At 38.6% G+C, this 21,473-nt stretch overlaps 1 protein-coding gene across 1 annotated transcript in view; it reads left to right on the top strand.

The window, feature by feature from the left end:
* Positions 1-1,340: 1,340 nt before the first annotated feature.
* RNF111 (ring finger protein 111) overlaps positions 1,341-21,473 on the top strand; it is a 35,382-nt gene continuing 15,249 nt past the window's right edge. Inside the window, 8 exon segments of the mRNA XM_008637086.2 lie at positions 1,341-2,258; positions 11,146-11,272; positions 12,944-13,107; positions 15,659-15,856; positions 16,715-17,034; positions 17,850-17,959; positions 17,961-18,040; positions 19,301-19,652. Of these exon segments, the coding sequence (XP_008635308.2) occupies positions 1,382-2,258; positions 11,146-11,272; positions 12,944-13,107; positions 15,659-15,856; positions 16,715-17,034; positions 17,850-17,959; positions 17,961-18,040; positions 19,301-19,652 (2,228 nt within the window). The 5' untranslated portion in view covers positions 1,341-1,381.

Raw genomic sequence — 21,473 nt, 5'->3', positions numbered from 1 at the left:
CTTCTCATCCATTAACGCCCTCTTAAGTCCTTCTCCTGAGAGCTGCTCTCACTCATCTCTCTGCCCAGCCTATATTTGTGCTTGGGATTGCCCCAGCCCAGGTGCAGGACTTTGCACTTGGCCTTGTAGAACTTCAGGAGGTTCATGCAGACCAATCTCCCAGGCCTGTCAGGATGCCTCTGAGTGGCTGATGGTGCTGTTTCTAGGTAGCTCAGATGATTTTTGTGACTTCATGCATATTCCAGCTGTGCTGCTTAGGCTGCCTTGTTCCACTTAGGGCATTGTTGCACGTGTTTTCTTAAGCAGCCTTTTGGTAGTTCAGCACAACTTGCTGTAAGCTGTCAAGTATCTGCTATAGCTTATTCAGCTGAGGCATAAAACCCCCTGATATTAGTTACAGTAATGAGTATTTCAATTGTTATCACAATTGTAACCAAATTGTTTCATCACTCCCTTTTGGGAATTTAAACCAAAGGCAGAGATGTCAGATGAAGCAGATTGAACATGGATCTATTACTGAGGTTACTGTTTTCTGTGTTTTCCAGTACAAAAGTTTTTTTTTTTGAGGGTAATGTTGTACATTGGCAGCTGTGTATTTTGTCAGGGAGGGGAACCTGGCTGGTACTGACTGGTAAGGGAACATATTACTGAGTATTATATACTCAGTTTCTGTCATAGGGTAAGAGTCAAAAGTACATGGACTGAAAATAGCTTGGTACACTGTACTGCTAATGTGTGGTGGTTTTTAAGAGACTCAAGGTAATAAATGGATTTTTATTACTTTGCCCCAAAATAATAACCCTTCAGAATCTCTCATGTTTCATTCCTCTTCATGTCAGAAAAGAACCATGCGTTCTAAGCAACTGACTTTTTTATAGTTCAATTGACACCATACAACACCATGTATTGTGTTGAAGTATTTACTGTAGGTGTTCTGCTGCAGGGGAAGATACAGGTCTTATTTAAGCATGCATTTTCGTTGATGGCTATGAGAGCTATTTAGCCAAAATTCAGCTAACTTCTATAAGCAGTAGCCTGTAACTGCCGTACTTAAGTATCAGTAAAGCAGACATCATCTGTTTTGCAGGTGACATACACCAATATTTGCTTTGTGAAAGTGATACTGTTTTCACTGACCATAAGAACTTCCCTTCAGTGCAAATTATAGGAGTTCTGTCTTCATAAAAAATTACACTGTCAAGCAGTATTCTTAGTATTTTGAAATAGTATTTCAGTTACTGTCGTTTTGCTATTTCCACTGGGGGATTAGTCCTAGCAGTAAATGGGTTTTCTCTTATTTCAGCTTTGCTTTTGAAAAATCTAATGCTTCTTTTCTTGATGCTTATCTGTTTTGTTTTCTAGGCCTTTCTTAAATCTTTCCATGTCTAAATGGACTCCTGAATGTAATATAGTTTATACTCTAAAAGCGGATATGAAGAGTGAAGTTCCTTCTGATGCACCAAAGAGACAGGAGAGTCTGAAGGGGATCCTCTTGAACCCTGAGCCTATTGGGGCAGCCAAAAGCTTCACTGCAGAAGTTGAGATGATTGCCAGTAAAGTAGGGAATGAGTTCTCTCACTTGTGTGGTGATTCTCAAAAACAAAAGGACATGAATGGCAACCATACAGACCAAGAAAAAGGTATTGTGGTGCGAAAAAAACGCAAGAGCCAGCAGGCTGGTCCTTCATACACTCAAAACTGTCCTGATAAAGAAAATAAAGGAATCTTGGGATTGAGACAGCATCTAGAAACACAGAGTGAAGACAATGATTCTTCTTTTAGTGACTGTATCTCTTCACCTTCCTCTAGCTTGCATTTTGGAGACTCTGACACAGTAACATCTGATGAAGAAAAAGATGCTCCTGTGAGACACCCTCAGGCAGTGTTGAATACTCCAAGTAGAACTCACAGTGCAAGGTCACACAAGTGGCCTCGGACTGAGGCAGACTCTGTACCCGGGTTATTGATGAAAAGGCCCTGTTTTCACAATAGTTCTTTAAGAAGACTTCCATATAGGAAGAGAGTTGTGAAAACAGGTTCATCACAGCGGACACAGAACCAAAAAGAACGAATTTTAATGCAGAGGAAAAAGCGGGAAGTGTTAGCTCGAAGAAAGTATGCTTTACTCCCCAGTTCTAGCAGCTCCAGTGAGAATGATCTCAGTACTGAATCTTCTTCCAGTTCATCTACTGAAGGGGAGGAAGACTTGTTTGTGTCACCTGGTGAAAACCACCAGAATAGCACAGCTGTTCCTTCAGGTAAAACTGAATTCCTGAGGTATTTTGTATTAGTTGTCTTTCATCGTATACAATAGGCTTTTTTATAAGTTCTTTGGAGCAGTTTGTTGAAATTAATACTACAAATAGTACAACATAAATTCTTGGGAAAAGTACATTCACATCTTACAGCAGAATTATAGCAAATCTAAAGTCTTGAATGTAAAAGTTAATGGTTTCTAAAGAACATAGTGGAAGATTATGTCTCAGTCTGATTAGTCGCATGCTGAGTTGATCCATTTTTATTTTTTTAGCTGTAGAATTGTATTAAAAATTTTAGCTTTGAACTGATTGTGGTAATAATTCTAATTTCAGAATGTAGAAATATCTGCTAATATTTAACTGCACTTCACAATTTAGAAAAAATATAAAGAAAAAAAAGTCCATTGTTATTAAGAGCCTGAAATATAAGTCAGTTGAAGGTAGCTTTAGTACTGAGATAATAAGAGAAAATATGTATGCCGAATGTTTTACCTAGATAAACTCAGTGCAATGCAGTTGGTTTACACAGTTATTTCTCTAATATGTCTTGTCACGGTATCTGAATGCTTGAATGTTTGGAGGAAGACTTTGGAGGATGTATTAGTTTTGTTTGGTTTGTTTTGCGTGTTTTTTCCTGGTTTGTTTGTTGTGGGTTTTTGTTAATTGATGAATTTTTTTGGATTTCCTTTCATGTTAAATTTGCCAAGTGAAAGTAGTTGTGCATTCTGTTCTAGTTCAGCTTTTTAGAGAGCATGGGAAAGTAGATAGAACACAGCATGGTGTTAATCTGTGCAACCATGTGTTTTATCTAGTGACAAATATGTTTTAATAAGCAAAACCATATCTCAGGCTGTTGATCATTCCTCTAAGAAAATGTGACTGAAAATACAAGGACAGGTTAAAAAAAAAAGTGTGAATGTTCATGTTAGGGCAGGATTTATGCTTGAACAGAACCAGAGTACTACTAAAGTCTAGATTATTGCTTGTTATTTGTTGTAGCAGGAAATAATTTGTGTGATGTTTAAATCCAAGAAGTAAAATCTGTAATGCAAAAGTCACTTATGCAATGCTAGGGCTGGGCATATATAACTCTGAAACAGGAATTATTTCACAGTGTTAATTATCTTGATGCATATTTGTGGGAATAGAAATTAATTAGGCCTACAAAAATTACATTTGACATGCATGTTTAAGCATATTGAAGCATATGATTTGTAAATAATAGATGTGTGGGGATATGCATACATTTACATGAAACACCAATTTGAGAAACTACTGTCTTAACACCTTTGTTTCCAAGTTAATGGTTTCTTACAATTTTCAGGCAGGGTGGAGTTTCGTGTAACTGTAAAATGATGTAGGATCATTAACAGCTCTCCTTCCACACAAATGTGGAAAAGCCCAATGGCTTAATTTTTATACTGCTTAAAAAGCACAATTAATGAAATTGTTTGTTTTCTTGTCATGAATGAAAAAAATCAATTAGTTCTGCACCAGTTAATTTTAGATTAAAATACTGACATGAGTTGTAACTGAAAGAAGGTTTGCTTTAAAGATTGTGTCCTGTCATGCCTGTACTTCAGGACCAGTGCTTGCAGGGAGCTGAAAAGCGATTCTGGCTTAATGTGTGTGAATACTGTGGGGGTTTTTCCAGTGGAAATATGTATTGATGTAAAGTTTTTTAAGCATTTTGTTTACATTGCAGATATAATGGGAAGTTGAGCAGACATCCTCTGTGAAAGTGTCCTATTTTTAGCAAGATAAAAATGTGATTAACATTTTCTGTAGCTTTGTGCTGTTACATAAGACATTTCTGGTTATTGAGTTAATTAGGACAGAAATGGGGCCAGCTGGAAAAACAGCAATGCTACTTGTCTGTATAGTGAGCAAGCACGACTGGGTTTCTATATGACGAAAGGCTTGTATTGATAGTCACGCCATAGGAGCTTGTTCATGTTAGGGAAAATTTCTTTGCTCTACATTGGCACATGTCTGTTGAAATTAGAGTGTGCTGAAGGACAATATCTTCTGCTAAGAACATGAAGCCTGGGGCATACATGTAAAAGTACTAGAGAACAGACTTAGGAAAGGAGGAGAAGAATAATAGTAATTGGAAAAGAAAACACAGTTAAAAAAGATGTGGTAATAACTGATTTTTTAATAAGCAGGCTTCAAAGTGATGTGATTAGTCTTGTAGCCTAGTGAATAGCAATTTGTATTAAGGATATGGCAGAAAATATTTCTTTGCTTTGAATGTTGATGTTTATCTAAAGATACAGTGCATTTAAAGAAACAGTAAATCTGATTAGTGTAGACTATTCTGGAAAACATTTCTTTTTGATTGTTGCAAGAAATTAAAGTAACAGACCTTTTTACCCAAAGAAGTATTTAGTAAGTATGTTCTTATAATTAATAAAATTAACTTGGCTAATTGGAAAAATCTTATGAATGGAGATGTGAAAGGGGTGGTTGTTTGTTTAACAAAACCTTTACCAAAAAACTGAATAGCACTATATGGGGCTTTTCCTCCTTTTCTGTTAGGGCTTTAGCTATTCTTCTGGTGAAACTCTGTACTTCTAGAGCGAGTGCGTGAACAAGTACGTCCTGACACCGGGGACTGGATGATACTTGTTTTAATAACTGTGTGCCATAGAAGGCATTGTTCTCATTACTTCTGGGATGGGCAGCTGAAGCTCATTCAGGGGAGACAGGAGTTGGAGGGATAAGTGTAAAAACAGCTGTGTGTAGCTGGTCCTTACAGCTGAAGGTGCAGGTGCTTATGGGGGTGTGGATTCTATTTGCAATGCTGATCAGTTGGTTTCAATAGCAATACTGGGCTTGCAGTTAAAATGACAGCAAGCATCCACATTTTTGCTGGGAGACATGAATTTTGATTCTGTGTTTTGTTTAGGTAGTGCAGAAGCTTTTCTCTAACCCTGTGTACACACCAACAGAAATAATCCTCCTTTGACTTTGCTTATGAAACATGGCAAAATTCAGCTTTTACTGTTGTTGGATCTCTTATGTTGTGATGCAAATGTTCTGCTTCTGCAGGTATTTGATTTTCATCTTGGATCTAAAGGGTTGGGGCTGTCTTTTGGAGGCAGTCTGGGGAGGGAAATCTAGCAAAAGCTAGAACTGGCACAAGTTTTTAACCTTACATACTCTGATTTGGCAATAAAGCAGAATTCTGGAAAATGGCAGAGTGTTGTTAGAAAAAAAAGCTGTGTAGAGTTTTGCATTGTCATAAATTGTTCAAATTGTTCACCCAATAACTTAAGATTCCTTCAGGGTCTGACATGTTATTTTATATTTTTGAACAACTAATACTAGACAGGTTTTTCTTGTCTTAGACTGTAATGCTGATGAGAAACTGCTCCAAATTTTGTTCAGAGCTGCTTAGAATGATAAGACAGTGTTTATTCACTACTGTCCTCTTGATTCTCTAACATTTGTTGTCTGTCTCCCAAAAAAATATTGAATGTAGACATTGAATATTTTACAAGCCAGAGGCTGGTGAAAATGTTTAAGCATATACCGCTTTATGCTCAGATTATTTTAACAGGTTTAAGATTAACGGGTATTAAGTGGAAATGAGCTGCCTGTTGTTAAGAGTTGATTATTTTTCAGCTATTTAATCCCTCATACAAACTATAGCATGCAGTCCTTTTCTCACAGGAACTGATACAGCTCATTTCAAGCTTTTATCTCAACAGCATTAGTGGATAAGGAAGCGTATAAGTATCCTGTTTACCGTGCTGCTTACTGGAGAAGAACTGAGAAGTGGTGAGGAAAGAAGCACCTGGCTTTGTGAGCAGTGGCCATTAATCAGTGTTGCTGTATTCATCTGCTGTGAATTGGGGCTTTAAATAGCTACAGTAATAGAAGTTAGTGTGGAATTCACTTTGGCACTTCCCTGCTGCAGCTTTCTTTGCTGAAAAGATGGTACTTGTAGTAGTGGCTTGTTGTGGCATTGCCCATAGGACTGATTTTAGTGCAAGGTTAAGAACAGTTGGTACAGGTTTGAATTATCATGGCTCATAGTTGGACAAAATCCCCTAAACTGTGGTTGACTGTCTTTTCCACCAGGATGCAGACTCCTAAGCAGTTTGTGTGCTTTGGAAAATTTTTTCCCATCATGCCCAGCTATTGGAACGTATATTCCAAGTGGTCTCAGGTACAGAAAAACTGTCATCACCCAACCCTAAGGGAACAGGCAGATTTTTGCCAGAATGTTGACAGCACTGAATCATAGTTACAATTAAGTCTTTCTTTTCTTAGCAGAATATTATAATTTTGAGTAGAATGGCACAGGATTTCTATAAGCAGAATCAATGTAATACAATCTGTAAGTACCATAATACAAAATTTATACTACCACTTAAGTTAAAATTTCTAATTACCTGGATATTCTGCAGATCAGGTCAAATCTTAATGTGTGGTTTGATTTTTCAATATAAGAATCATAATCTAGACTCAAAAACCATATAAAAGAACATGAGTTACTCACTCAGTCCTCAGAGGAAGCAGATGATGACAGAGGTGTCCCTTGCCACCAGTGAGGGGTTGAGGTCACATTTCTGGTCCAGGTTCCCACTTCGGGCTTGTAACTGCTGGATTTTCTGGCCAGTGCTCTGGGTGCTGTCCGGCTCCCCTGTGCTGTGGCAGGGTTGTCAACAACACCTGCTTGGCTGCCTGCCTGGAACGTTCAAGGCCACCAGGGGAAGGGAGTGATCGTCCTGGCACCCAGGAATCTTGAGACATCTAGGGAGGGAAAGGGCAAATGTGTTTGTTCTGTCTGCTTGGTTCACAGGACCTTCAGAGCTTGAGAATGAGGGCAAAGCCAACAAATATGTGACCTGCTCAGTCACAGAGGATGGCTCCTCATACAGTGGTGTTATGCTAACAGTGTTAACGGGGTCAGAGCAGGGGCTCCAGCCATACCTAGTTCAAGACATTTGAGAAGTAAAGAAGACAGTACTCAGTAATACCAGCAGGATATTATTTTATTTGTTTCAAGCTGAATTACTATCCAAGTCATTATCTTTAATTCATGAGTGTAAGTGGCTGTAGAGGTGCATAGTCCCAAGTTCAAAAAGGGATTCAACACAGTTATTGACAGCTGTCCATGAGCAATGACTGGACAAGAAAGTGTGCTCTGACGTCTGTGACATTGTTGTGGGTGCTGGGTGGTGTGAGAGCTTTTAGTTAAAATTTGTAGCCTGAATTTTCTGCTCTGACTACATAGTTTTACCTGCTGCAGTTGGTAGAGAGAACATGTGCCTGGGTGGGCTCTTGGTCTGATCCAGTGAAAGCGTGGAACTCAAAATAAGTCATCTCTGTCACTGGAACTTGACTACTTATTTTAAATCTCTTCTGGTTTCGCTTAAGACTTGATCAGACTGTCTCATTTGAAATTGTGTATAGTAAAATGCTTTTAATATCTTCCATGTAATATTCAGACTAGTTAAACTCCATGTTAATTGCAAAAACAGATGTGAAAATACCCTGTGGGAATGACAACAGTCAGCCATACATAAGTTTGGCTATTATACCAGTGTTATTTATGCCCTTGGAGGAGTACTTGTGGTGATGATTGATTAATCATGGAGTTATGCCATGGTCTTTTAGAGTTAAATAGTAGTATAATTACATATATTATACATGCTATACTGTGCAAAGCTTAGTCTCTTGCTTACAACTTCTTGATTATTAAAGTATTTGATTCTAAAGCTTGCTTCTCAGCAAGTTGGTCCGTCAGTGGCACATAGCAATTGCTGTTGTGAAGTAATCTTACAACTTTCTAGGGAAAAATCTGTCATTTACTGATCTAAATATTGGACTTAAGAGTCCAGTATTGTATTTATTTCATTATAAAAGTTATATTCTGCTTAATAAAGTACTTTATTATGACAGATTTACTGTATTTGTGAGGTAAGGCCTGGAGGAGAGTATGTTTATATTTTTAAGGGAGGATTATAGTTTCAGACATGTTCAGATTTGGATTCAAGCATGTGCAGTTTATCCCTTCCCCTAGGGCAGCTGAGCATTCGGTTTCCATCATAAAACAGGCTTTCAAAAGAGGGGAGAGAACTTACTTAAAGAAGTTACTGATCATTTTTGATTATTAGTCACATACAAAACTTAATTACTAATGGTTATTGAAAGCTCTGAATGGGAGATGCAAAACTTGCAAGCTGAAATTTGGTGTCTTGCATGCACTATAAAATATTATTTGTGGCTCTGAGAAGGGAAAAAACACCCCAAATTCTGTGGAAATTAATGAAGTTCTTGCTGTTATTTTCAGGAGAAGTTTTGTTTTTAAGTAGCTCACTTAAAATGCAGACTGAGTCAGTGGTGGCCCAAAGGCTAATTTACTCACAAATAGCTAGATTATAATTTGCTTACTGTGTTCTGTGATTCAGAAGATGACAGAGAGAAATAACGTATGCCTGCAGGAGGATGATTTTCTGTTTGTTTTGTAGCCATAGGTATTATTCTGAAAGTAGTACAAAATACGTCTCTTACGTCTGCGTAACTCTTTTGCCGTCAACAGTCCAGACTCCTCTTCTTGATGGGAGGTAACCTTCAAGAACTGCAGGGTTAGTATAGTTAACACTGTCATTATACAGATTTAGCTGGCTTCTTACAGCTTCAGTCATTTGAATGATACATTGATCAGGAAGGTATTAATGCTTTAAATTTTGCTTAAAGTTCTTTGCAGACAGAAGATGACTGGTCAGTGACTGGTATGTGCTAAAAGAGAAAAGTAAATTATACCTTATCGTGGTGGACTATATAAAACAATTGAAGAAATATTTATGTAGTTTAGAGTTGTTGTTTTTATGCTTTATTTTGAAGAAAGCATTGGTTCTTTGTATAGGAAAGTACTTCATGGGGTGAAAACCTCATCAGTTTGTGCTTTTGACTTGGGAAGGTGTTTTTAGAAGCATGAACAGTAGGAAATTGCATATGTCTGAACCATGTCTATGCTATATTCTACTTGGAGCAACTTCTACTGTTTTCCTAAAGATTTTCTTTGTTATTTTGGAAGTTGTAAGACCTGTTCATTCAGTACCAGTCCTGATGTTTTCTACAGTCTGATTTGCGTAGTCAGTAAAATCACATCTGAACTAAAGGTGTGCTTAAAAAAAAAGGGATTGAGTAAAATGAGCTTTCAAACCTTGAGAAAGGTATCTGAATTGTGTAGATATTCAGTTAAGAATTCCCTCTGGTTTTCATGAGCTAAGCTTGTGTCAGAATTTCTGAGGAGATGCACACTGTGAATTGCAGTATAGATCCACATGGCAGATGATTCTGTTCTCAAGGAGAACTTGTTTGTTTTCTCAAGTAACAAAATCATATTTAAGCCTAAATCTTTCTACTTTCGCATATGTCATAAATTTCAGTAAATACTGAGCCTGAGGACGTGTGGACTATATTTCAGAGAAGTGCAGGTTTGGAAGATAGAAGGACAAGTTGTGGATTTTTCTTAGTGACCTTTCCCCAGCTGCTTGGCTGGGTGGTTTTGTCTGAGAGTAGCTAAGATAGTTTTGTGTAAGGAAGCTGTTGCTTGTTTGCCCATGATAGGCACAATGTTTACATTCTTCTGGATGTGATGATGGATTTAGCTGCTGCTTTTCACTCTGAGTAATTGGCCTTTCAATATTTTCAATTTTGGAATGTGATGATGTTTTTTAGACATTGCAGTATTTTCAGTTTTCCCCAAAATTTCCATGCAAGTTCCGAGAATTAATTTTGTTCCACACTACTTCGAATTGCTGGAGTTTTTTGCGTACCACTATTTGGAAGCATCACTCTTTACATCTTCAGTCAGCAATCTTTCTGGGATAAATATGGTCAGAAACAAAGGCCATTGGAAAATAGGTAATGCAGTTTGGGTTTTTTTTCAGAGCATAAAAACTGATAAAAATAAAAAAGGATAATCTCTCCCACCATGTAATTGGGTAAAGCAGATGAGAATAGTCGGTCCATACAGGATGGAAGTATTGACTTGAATGAGACCAAATTCTTGAAGCACTCCTTGAAGCAATTTGCAAAACCCAAAATGGTAGTTTGCAATTTCTAAGCTATACAGCTCATTTTTTTTAGGAAGTTCTTTTGTGCTCAGTGACTAATCCATAGCTCAGTTTAAGAATTGTAGGTAGCTCAGACTTGTTACTGCCAATGTTGCAGCTCTAGAGCAGTGTTTCATGTGTCTGCTTGTTAGGCTGGAACTTTAACCATTCTTCCTGAAGTGGAAGTTGTTTCCTATGAAAACTTGTCTCTTCTGTAGGGTTTTTGTTGAGGTTTTTTATCATTCTTAGTTTCTTTTTATCTTTCTCTGTCTAGTACAGATTGTGAATGCCACAAGATGTCTAGATACAAAGACGTTTATAAACACCAGGGGATTAATTTTGTTGTTGGTATAAACTAGTTGGTGCATAATTTTTCTTCTGTTGTCAATGCTTAGCTTGAGATTGATACCTATAAAAACACTTTAAAAAAAGCTATTAGTGATAACACACCACTACTGCTTTGCTAGCTTGGAAATGTTTTGTATTTTTATATTAAATGACTGGATTTTCGTGGTGTTACAGATAATAAAATTCACTGTAATTGCTTTCAATGCTTGCAATGCAAGCTTGCATACCTACCCCACACTCAGTCTTCTGTCTCCTTACTTCATTTTGCTTCAGTATTTACAGCAGAATTGCTTCTTTTAATAATTAGGTCATGTATTTGACAGTTGCACCTAAGGTTTTGACACACACCATGGAATCCTCTGCCTACATATATTTTAAGTCTATGAAAAACAGTCTCTTTTAGTGACAGTTCCTGAGATAAAGGGAGTATATAAACTTTCTTCTTCCTTTTTCCTCATCAGGAAGTATCGATGAAGATGTTGTGGTGATTGAAGCGTCCTCCACTCCCCAAGTCACTGCTAACGAAGAAATAAATGTTACCTCAACAGATAGTGAAGTGGAGATTGTCACTGTTGGTGAAAACTACAGGTGAGATTTGCATTTCTTTGTAATAATAAAGTGTTGCTTGTCTCCAGGTTTGTTCCAATGCTTTGTGCCATTAAAAGCCCATAAGGTAAAGTCACTGGAGTTCTAACCAGAATGCACAGTATGCATTTTTGATTAAAAAAACCAAAACAAAACCCGAACAGTAACAAAAACCCCCAATCCTAAACCCCCAAACAAAGTAAGGACAAAAACCCCAAAGCACAGCTTTGCCAAAGCTAGAGAATTCGGCTAATCTGGAGTTGTTGAGGTGGCTCTATTAGTGTGATTGATGTGCAGAATTTGGGGGAAGCAAAGCTATGCAGTGAGATCCTAGAGAGAGCATGTGTAGGCTGAGTTGACTATCTAGGGATTAGCTGAGCATTTCTCAGGAAAGCAGCCTACTTTTTTGAAGCTGCTGCTGTATGTGCTGTCCTGTTCTTCCATGAATATCTGGAGGTTTTGTTCCATGTTTTCAGATTTTACAGAATCAAAGTGGAGTTCCTTGAAGAAAGGTTTGAATTTGAAGTTATCTAAAGCCAAATGCTTTTAAAAAATAAATAGCTTTGTATATTCCTAGCATCAATAAGACATGTTTTCTGTAATAGCCTTAAGACTTGAAAAAATTAATTCTTTCTTCCCTCACCTTCTGCAATGCTACAGCCAAAACAGCAGTAGCTCCATGGTGATTTGTGCAGTGGGTTTTGTTTGTTTTTAGTGAAGTCATTCCTTTTTCTTCACATTTTCCCCTTCTAAATTTCTGAAGTCTGAGTACATTGTTTTTCCAAATTGGAAAATAAGAGCCACTTGATTTATGTAAATACTGGAAAGTCAAAGTTTTTTGAGAGTGAAATGATAAATACAATACTGTAAAAATATTGTTCCCTTAATTAAAGACTGTATCCTCCAAAGAGGATATATACTCCAGAGATCATTGTCTTGAATGTTTGGGTTTGTATGGCTAAATTGAACAGAATGGGTGCTGAGTGTTATAATATAGAGATAAAACCATCCCTTCCTTAGGTGTGGTTACAGGTTTAGGATCTCCTCAAGCCACATTTCATTTTAGTTAGAGTATCACAAAAAGCTATGTTTGTTCTCCAAAGAGGGGAAGCAAAATATTAGTGAGAAGTCAAGAGATTTTGTACTGTCAAGACATTTTAGGAATTTGAAGTATAGAAATTATCCTCTGAAAGTACTCTGTCGCAAGTTAATGTGCAAAAGTACTTAATGTTTACAGATTTTGTCTTTGTAGTCCTGTCATCATTTATAGACCTGCTGTTCCAGACTGCATAGGAGTAGTATAGGATTTGGAGACTCTTCATTTACTGTTTACAAAGCTAGAACAACTTCAGCTATAGTTGCTGCTTGGCTTGGTTGTGGGGTTTCACAGTGATTTTTTTTTTTTTTTTTTTTTAAGGTAGCTGTTTGCACATGGGACATGGTTTAAAGATCTTTAAACTTTCGGTGCTGGGCATTTGCTGTTACATTCTCTGCTAAAGGCTGCAAAATTGTTCATAAGTGCATTTGGTGAAAGTGGATTCACAGGGTATCTCAATGTAACAAAATGCTTTTCTAATAATAAAAAAACTCCCAGTAGCTTGTCAAACATGCAGAGAAGAAATTAATAACGGCAAGATGTAGGCCAGTAGCTAAGGTGTGTTACCCTTTGTTAAGGTCTCGTTCTGCTCTCGGACACTCGAGATCACACTGGGGCCAGAGCTCCAGTTCCCACGCTGCCCGGCCTCCGGAGCAGCGATCCCGAAGCAGGATCTCCACAGTCATTCAGCCCCTGAGGCAGAACGCAGCTGAAGTCGTGGACCTCACCGTGGATGAAGATGGTAAGTTGCATTGTCAGGGAAATCTCTTCAGGAGCAGGATGGGCAGTGTAAGGGCACTGGAGTTAATTGCATCAGATATAAGGTACCCTTCTATGAAGATGTCTGATTTCCAAGCCTGTCAGAAAATCCTCTTGTGCCTTTCCTTTCAAAATTAAAAGTTTAGCTATTTTCAGTGGGTTTTTTAGATCTAAAGATACAGTTTTTCTTCCAAAGCTGCCTTGGGTGTGTGTCTGAGGGCTGACTCACCAGGCAGAAATTACAGAACAGGTTGGAACTACTTCTTGAAAAATATGCACTTACTTCAATACAGCACTATAAAAGGAAAGTCTATCATTGCCTATGCTTTGGAATAGTGACTGTTCTTTCAGGCCTTGAAGTAAAAATAACTTTTAAAAAAAGAAAAAAGCCCAACCCTAAACTAGTAAAATGTGTTACATTTCTGAAGCTGTAACCTTTCATTGGTTCCTAACATTAAAACTACTGACACTTAGTAAGTCTATTCCTGCAGAAAATCATAAGAGCAACTTCCAGGTATTATCAAAAAATTGAGAGAAGGAAAAACTGAAGCTCATGTACATTTTGCACATTTATATTTGTAGATGGTGGTGGTTTGGGGGACTTCTTTGGTGCATGTTATTTGTAATGTGAGCAGAAGTTTTGTCCTGTTATGGTTCTGTCCCTGAGTGCATTGCAAGCTTAGTATGTTGCAATATCTTATTCTTCAAGTTGTCTTGATTTTTGGGGTGGGTTGGAGAGTTGTAAAGGCTTGAGAATAGTTTTGGTTGGTTAATGGCTTTTAAGGAAGAGGATGAGTTGATGTACAGATTATTTTCTTTATGTATTTACTGTGAACTGCTCTTACCCAACAGCTCTACTGTTGAAGGGGTGGGATGTAGGTTTCTATTGCTTTAATTTAGTCTTAAAATTCATATTATAGAATTTAGTCTTATATTCAGAAACCAAGTTATTTTTAAAATTCACTTCTGTAATGTGTGTGTTAAAGACTAGCTGTTTCTCCCGCCTCCTAGAGGAAATGTCTAAGATGAATCTTCCAGGATTTAGGGAATATTATTTTGGGGTTTAAGCATCAAATTTCACGCATGAATTAGTGTAAAATGATCAGACTTCTGAATTAATACTGTTATAAGGCAGCTGTGCAGTTTATCCCAACTTCACTTACTTCATCAAAGATACTGGTCTTAAAACTTGGCTGGCTACTTCCCTGAGCATAAGGATCCTATCTCCATCTGTCTTCCTGGGTTCATGTCTGTGCAGTGTGTTAAGAAATGCAGTTTCTCTTAGCTAGTAATTTGAGATGGACCAAGCCCTCTGTTTTTCACTGGTTTGGGCAGGGGAGAATCAGAAGTGTCTGTAGGGCTGGTGGTGAAAGTCTCAGGCTGGTGGGGTACCTTGGCCTGAGGGAACTCAGTGTGGCCACTGACCTGGGGACTGGCTGATCACTTCTCATTGTAGGCTATACAAAGTTGCTCTTGTTTTCTGAATTTAAACATTAATATGTGTCTCCCAAAATGTCCTTAAAATAAATAAAATTAGTATATTGGAATGCCACATTAAAAGTGAGAGGAATTTAAATGTAGGTATCAGGTCATGTTTTTTTAATATGATGAGTTGGAAGACTTGCAAGAGAAGATATATTTATTCTTTTGCTCGCTGAGTTGCTGATACTCCTACTAGATATAGAGAGAAATCTTGAAAGCTACTCATATTTTATTTTGAGACTTTGTGTAAGGGAAGTATTTGAAGTTTTTTGATGCCTTTTTTCCCCCCTGATTTCCATGCAGACGTTTTTACTAAAAAAACCTGAGTGGTTTCTGATAATTTTCCCTTGATGGTATCTCATATTCTTGGTCATTACTTAAGAGAAATTTCGAACTTGAAGTCTTTTTCAAAACTAAATTTTAATTATGCCACCAAATATAGTTTTAAATTTTAACTTGTTTATGATTATTTGGTAAAGGACAAGACACATCACGTATTTTGGATTTCCAGGATATATTGCTCACTGTTAGCTTTGCACTGTGTAATATGAACAGGTATCTACCTTTAAGAGAAGGTAATCTGCTTTTAACATGTGTTGAGACTAGAAACCAAGCTTATCTTGCTAAAGCCTTTAGTACTATGCATCTGGAATGATTGAAGTTTGTAAAGTAGTACTGCTAGTTCAGATGTTATGCTGTTCTTGGTGAGTGATCTAGAAGTTTTTCTGTTCTTTGTAGGCAGTAAAAAGTTCTAAGGATAATATATATATGGATAATTATCCAGTAAATAAAACTTAAATGTCAGATTTGATTGAGAATTGATTTTATGTTAATTATTAAAATTTGAGTAGATGTAAAAAAAAAAAAGAGAAAATAATTTAAATTTTCTTTCCACACACAAGCCTTGTCAGGTTTTTGTGTTCTTTCTTAGCTTCTGGCAAGGCCAGAATTGAGAATGTCTTGTGAAATAGTTCAAAAGCAGCAACAACAATAAAAAAAAACTCAGCAGATTTTAAAGCTTTAAGAACATGAAAGCTCTTCTATTTCACTAGAGCCGACAGTTGTGCCAACCACATCAGCTCGAGTGGAGCCGCAGGTTGTGAGTTCTGCTTCCACTACCAGCTCCAGTACGTCTACCTCAGAGCAGGCCTCTGATGCAGCTCCCAACGTCTCCACCAGCCAGCCCTCTGCAGCACCAGAGACCACTCCCAGTCTCCCCAGTGGCAGCACTGCTGGTACTTCAGCTGGAGGTACAGAATAAGAACTTTGAGCTGTTGTGTTGCCTCTGAGTACAAAGGAGGTAGAGGAAGTTAATCAGCATTCTCTAAATCAAGTGCCATGTGAACTTTTAGTACTGAACCTAACAGTAATAAGCTGAAAGGACAGGAATGTGAAAAAAATAATTGATTTCTCCATAAAGATACAGGAAATTTGCTGGAGCCCTCTGCTTTTGCCTGTTGGAATGATTTGGTTATATATAACAAACCACATCCTTGCTTTTTGAGGCGGTGGAATGTAGTTCACTGGTAATTAAGCCTCCCATTGCGGTATGTTACAGAGATGTTTTTTTAATGTGTGTTGTAAGGAAGTGAAGGATGTATCTAGATTCCTTGAGTGTATCTCCTGCTCTGGATCACCTGCTGGGAGCACATTTATACAGACCTGTATAGAGCTGTATATACAGGGAGCACTCATGACCTCACTGAAACAAAGCTGCCCTGTCTGCAAATGAGTTGAGGGACAATAAACCTGAGTGGATGACAGTTGCACAGAAATTTGAGGTCTCTGCACACTAACCACAGGAACAATCTTCCCTCCTTTCCCTGCTGATGACATGCGTTAAATTTGTGGAATAAGGCAAGTGTCAGTTCATGTACTCCACTGGTTGCCACGAGTACTTCCACCTGAACCATTCAGTTGTGGTTCATTTGGCAGGTATAGCTAAATCTTAGTTTTTGTATCTAGTTTGTTTTGTTATAGTCTAGATCTGGTATTCAACTGGTTAAATATTTAATCATGAGGTACAGGGTGTTTCTTTCTATTTAAGATGCTGCTTTACACCTTTGCTAGTTTCTTTCACTTCAATATTAACTTTCTTTCTCTTCAAGATGAAATGAGAAGAGCTGCATCTAATTCGACACTGGAAACTGGCCCTCCGGCCATGCCAAGGCTACCATCGTGCTGCCCCCAGCATTCTCCTTGTGGAGGACCTTCACAGACTCATCATGCATTGGGGCACCCACATACAAGCTGCTTTCAGCAGCATGGCCACCACTTCCAGCACCACCACCACCACCACCACAATCCTCACCCAGCTGTCCCGCTATCTCCTTCGTTCAGTGATTCCAGCTGCCCTGTGGAAAGGCCTCCCCCCGTGCCTGCCCCATGTGGAGCAGGCAGCAGTTCTGGCACCAGTTACCACGAGCAGGCATGTTTAATCCTTGTGACTCACCATCACACCTTGTGACTTGGGATTTCAAGTTGTTCCAGATAAGAGAGAATAGGATAGGATGCTGAATTATAAATTACTCTCTTGCTCTGCATCAGACATTATAGAAGGGAACTAGAAGGAAAAATTGAACTATAATATATGTATGAACACAAAACCCTGAAATTTTATGGGAAGACAATCCTACAAGTAACCATTGACAGCTGACCTCTTGATGGCTGCAAGATGAGTATCTGCATAGCAAACCAAACATAGTTACCTTGAAATATTCTGCCCATCATAGCAGTTTTGCAATGCAAATTGTTGAGCTGCTTTGAGGGAAGAAAAATATCAAGTCTAATGTTCTGTATATAAGAAGTATAAAAGAGTTGCTCCTCTAAAAGCATTGGTTTTTAAGACCTTTTCAGTAGTTAAATCACGGATTTAAAACAATACAGTCATAAGAAAGAACAGTACTGTGGTAACTTAAATTACAATATGCAGAACTCTCAATCTTATTTATCTATTGTTGTAGGGGTTTTTGTTGGGGTTTTTAGTTTGGTTGGGGGGGGGGGGTTTATTTTTCACAGAATCTATTGTAATGACGTTAGTCTCTCACCAGATTCAAGAATTTAGGAATAAGCAATGTTAACAATATTTAAAAAATGGTTTAGTCAAGCCTTAAAACTTCAAAATTTGGATGCCAGTTGCTTGTGATAGTATTTATTTTTATTTTTTTTAAAAGTGATATTTGAGCGTAACTTTGCTTTCAGTGTCTGAAGAGTTGCTTGAAAAAAGATGGTTTGTTTCTGCAGCAGGCATTGCCAGTAGACTTAAGCAGCAGTGGTATCAGAAGTCATGGAAGCGGTGCTTTCCATGGAACATCTGCTTTCGATCCGTGCTGCCCTGGCTCTTCGTCACGCACAACGCATCGTGGCACAGCCTCAGCCACAGCCGCCGCCCCAGGCATCGCTCTCCTCCTGCCGCCATTACATGCATTCTCCTTGTAAGTACTGCTGGCACAGCTGCCCTGGCAGCGTGGGAAACATCTCCTGCCTGCTTGCATTGATCCTAGAACTGGCCTAGCAAAACATGGATTAAGAAATAATGTAAACAGCTCATCTTACGCAGGGGGTTTGAACAGGATCAAGGTAAAGTTAAAATATTTTCTTCTGAGTGACCATAATAGCATTGAGAGTTCAAAACTGTATTTACTATGAAAATATTTTTTGTGTCCATTGTATTCTAGCACTGGCTTTTTGTTTACTTTTCCTTGGTTGTGGTCCCTTGTCCCATACTCAGAGTGAGATCTGCTTTAGAAGAATAATTTCTTTGATTGTGATTTCTTATTTTGGATTTTATTGTCTATAGAATAGTGAACCCGGAAAGGGGGGAGGGGATTGAACTTTAAAAATTAAACAACAAATGTAAAGTAAAATTGGAAGGGGATTCTCCCCTTCTACTCCTCTCTCATGAGACCCCACCTGGAATACTGCTTCAGGTTTGGGCTCCTCAGCACAAGAAGGACAAGCCTGTTGGAGTGAGTCTGTAGGGAGGACCATGAAAGTGCTCAGAGGGTTGGAACACCTCTGCTGCAGGGACAGGCTGAAAGAGTTGGAGTTGTTCAGCCTGGCAAAGAGAAGGCTCTGGGGAGACCTTATAGCACCTTCCGGTGTCTAAAGGGGCTCTAGGAGAGCTGAAGAGGGACTTTTGACAAGGGCATGTAGTGATAGGAAAAGGGGGAATGGCTTTAAACTGGAAGAGAGTAGGTTTAGATTGGGTTTAAGGAAGAAATTCCTCCCTCTGAGGATGGTGACACTGTGGCACAGCTTGCCCAGAGAAGCTGTGTTTGCCCCATCCTTGGAAGTGTTCAGGGCCAGGCTGGACATGGCTTGGAGCAGCCTTGTCTAGTTGAAGGTGTTCCTGTCCATGGCAGGGGGTTGGAACAAGGTAATTTTTAAGGTCCCTTCCAACCCAGACCTTTCCATGCACCTTTTCCAGTGTGTATCACACAGATTTTTTGTTTTGTTTTGTTTTTTGCCAGTATTGGAAAACAGAATGCTTTTGGCTGCAGAAAATACAGGTTTCTTGGAGGATATATTGCTAGAATCACTTTATTTAAAAATTGCATAAACACATATTGCCATGTTGCCACAGTTTAAATGGGTGGAATAATACTGAAACACCTGTGTGAAGATACTTAAAATAAATTTAAGTTAAAACCTTCAATTGACCAAATTAAAAGCACCTGATGTTTTCATTGCAGATGCTTCCTTGACCAGACCTCTTCACCATCAAGCTTCTGCATGTCCTCACTCTCATGGAAATCCTCCTCCACAGCCACAGCCTCCACCTCAAGTGGATTATGTTATCCCTCATCCAGTGCATCCCTTTCATCCTTCAATCTCCTCTCATGCGTCTTCTCATCCTGTTCCACCTCCACCACCAACTCATCCCTTAGCCAATGCAGCTGCTCCAATACCACAGCATCTCCCTGCAACACACCAGCCTATATCCCATCACATCCCTGCAACAGCACCTCCAGCACAGAGGCTACATCCTCATGAAGTGATCCAGAGGATGGAGGTCCAGAGAAGAAGAATGATGCAACATCCAACGTATGTCACAAATGTACTCAGAACAATATCTAAACATATAATTAATTTCTCTCAGGCTTGTAAAATGTTGCATGTGAATCTCAAACTGTTAATTGCATGGTTAGGACCTGTTAGTGTTAAACCATGGTAAGAAGTGTCTTTACAAATCATCACAGTCACATGAGCATCAGGACTGATCCTGCTCTGTTATATCTCTCAGTAGTGTCTCCAGGTAAGGCGTGAATGGGGCATGGAAGATAAGGGGAGCTTGTTTCTCTTGCCCTTTACTCATCCTCTGCATACTAAGCAGGAATTCTTTTCAAGCTGGACAGCCTGGAGGGTACATCATAAACTCTGGTCAAATGTTCCTTGACAGCATGTTTTGCCTTGTTGATGCAGTTAAGATTCTTTTTATGTAACTAATACTTTCAAATGAAATGAATAAATTATCATAAGGGACCATTTACCGGGTTTAATTCCTATTAGAGACATGTATTTACTGCGCCTTTTGCTTTCGAAGAGGAGACTGAGAATGTGATCAATGTTGAAATGTAGCTTTGGTGATACTAAGACATGCTACTGTTGTTGCTTAACTAGATTGTTGATACTAGTATCAATGGATAGCAGGTCAGTAGTAGCTTTGTATTCACAGAGTGGCTGAACTTGTTTGAATTCTGGAGGTAATGTGTTTAAATATCTAAGAGAATTCCAAGAATGAGCTCTCTAGTTGTTGCTCCTAACTTTGTTATACAAATTTGACTCATAACTAACTTAAAACTCGTTTAGAAGTTAATGCTTAAAGAGAATTCTGCTTTAACTGCAACTTTTGAGGCAGTTTCCAGGTTATTTATATAAATATCTATAGGCAGTAACTGCCACAAATGGCACATAAGAGAAGCCAGTGGCTGTGAGACAGCAAGATAGCATTTTAAGGAAAAATAATAGTGCTAGCTATCTTATCAGATCTGGAAGTTTTCCAGTAGTTTGGGGACTGGAGTTGTGAATATTGGCATTTCTTAGCTTAGTGAATTTCCTTTCTATGTAGAGAAATTGTAGGCAAATGTTGATAGGTTGTTCCTTGACATTCTCTCTGAAGTAACCAGTCTCGGGTCAGACAGTGCCAGTTTGCTCAGTGACATTTCTCCTCTTATAGTTTGGCTTGTAACTGTATAGAATTGTTCTGCTCTTGGTCTTTTTTTTCCCCTCTCTAATTCTCATTCAAATTATGTGCAAAATCAATCTTGAAATTATCTTGGCCCAGCCTCCTGTAAATCAGATTATACTGACAGCCAGAAAGTGGTGTATATTGCTCTGTTACCGAATACAGACTTGAGGCTGCCAGCAGGCTTGCAGTTCCTTCAGTTCTGTGTCCTGGAATCTTGAAGTGTTCTTAACATGTTGTTTCATCCTTCATTTCTACACATAACCTAAGGGATAATACCTTGTATACTTCCTGTCCAACAATATAGGACCTTTTCAGGATTGCAAGTAGAGATTGGTTAGTCTCCTCTTCTCACTGTTGTGTCTCAAATGTGAGTGCAACAGCTGTAACTTCCTTAGGGTTGTGGAATTGTCCTAAATGTGCAGAAGGCACCTGTATCAAGATGCACTGCATTTGTATAACTGCATTTGTATATGGGCTTTCTGTTTAATTTTTATCTAATTACCCACCCATAAAGACTGTGGGAGGGACAGCCTAGGAGTTTCACATTTATAAATTATTTCTGTAATTTAAAGATGTTTCTTTTAGATTAAAACTCAGTTTAGGGAAAATGAGGCGCTTTCCCCGCGCTTTCCCCGCGCTTTCCCCGCGCTTTCCCCGCGCTTTCCCCGCGCTTTCCC

The sequence above is a fragment of the Corvus brachyrhynchos genome, unplaced genomic scaffold (genome assembly GCF_000691975.1).
Source record: "Corvus brachyrhynchos isolate BGI_N302 unplaced genomic scaffold, ASM69197v1 scaffold200, whole genome shotgun sequence".
Taxonomy (NCBI): Eukaryota; Metazoa; Chordata; class Aves; order Passeriformes; family Corvidae; genus Corvus; species Corvus brachyrhynchos.
The sequence above is the reverse complement of the archived record's forward strand: the minus strand, read 5'-3'. Positions and strand labels throughout refer to the sequence as shown.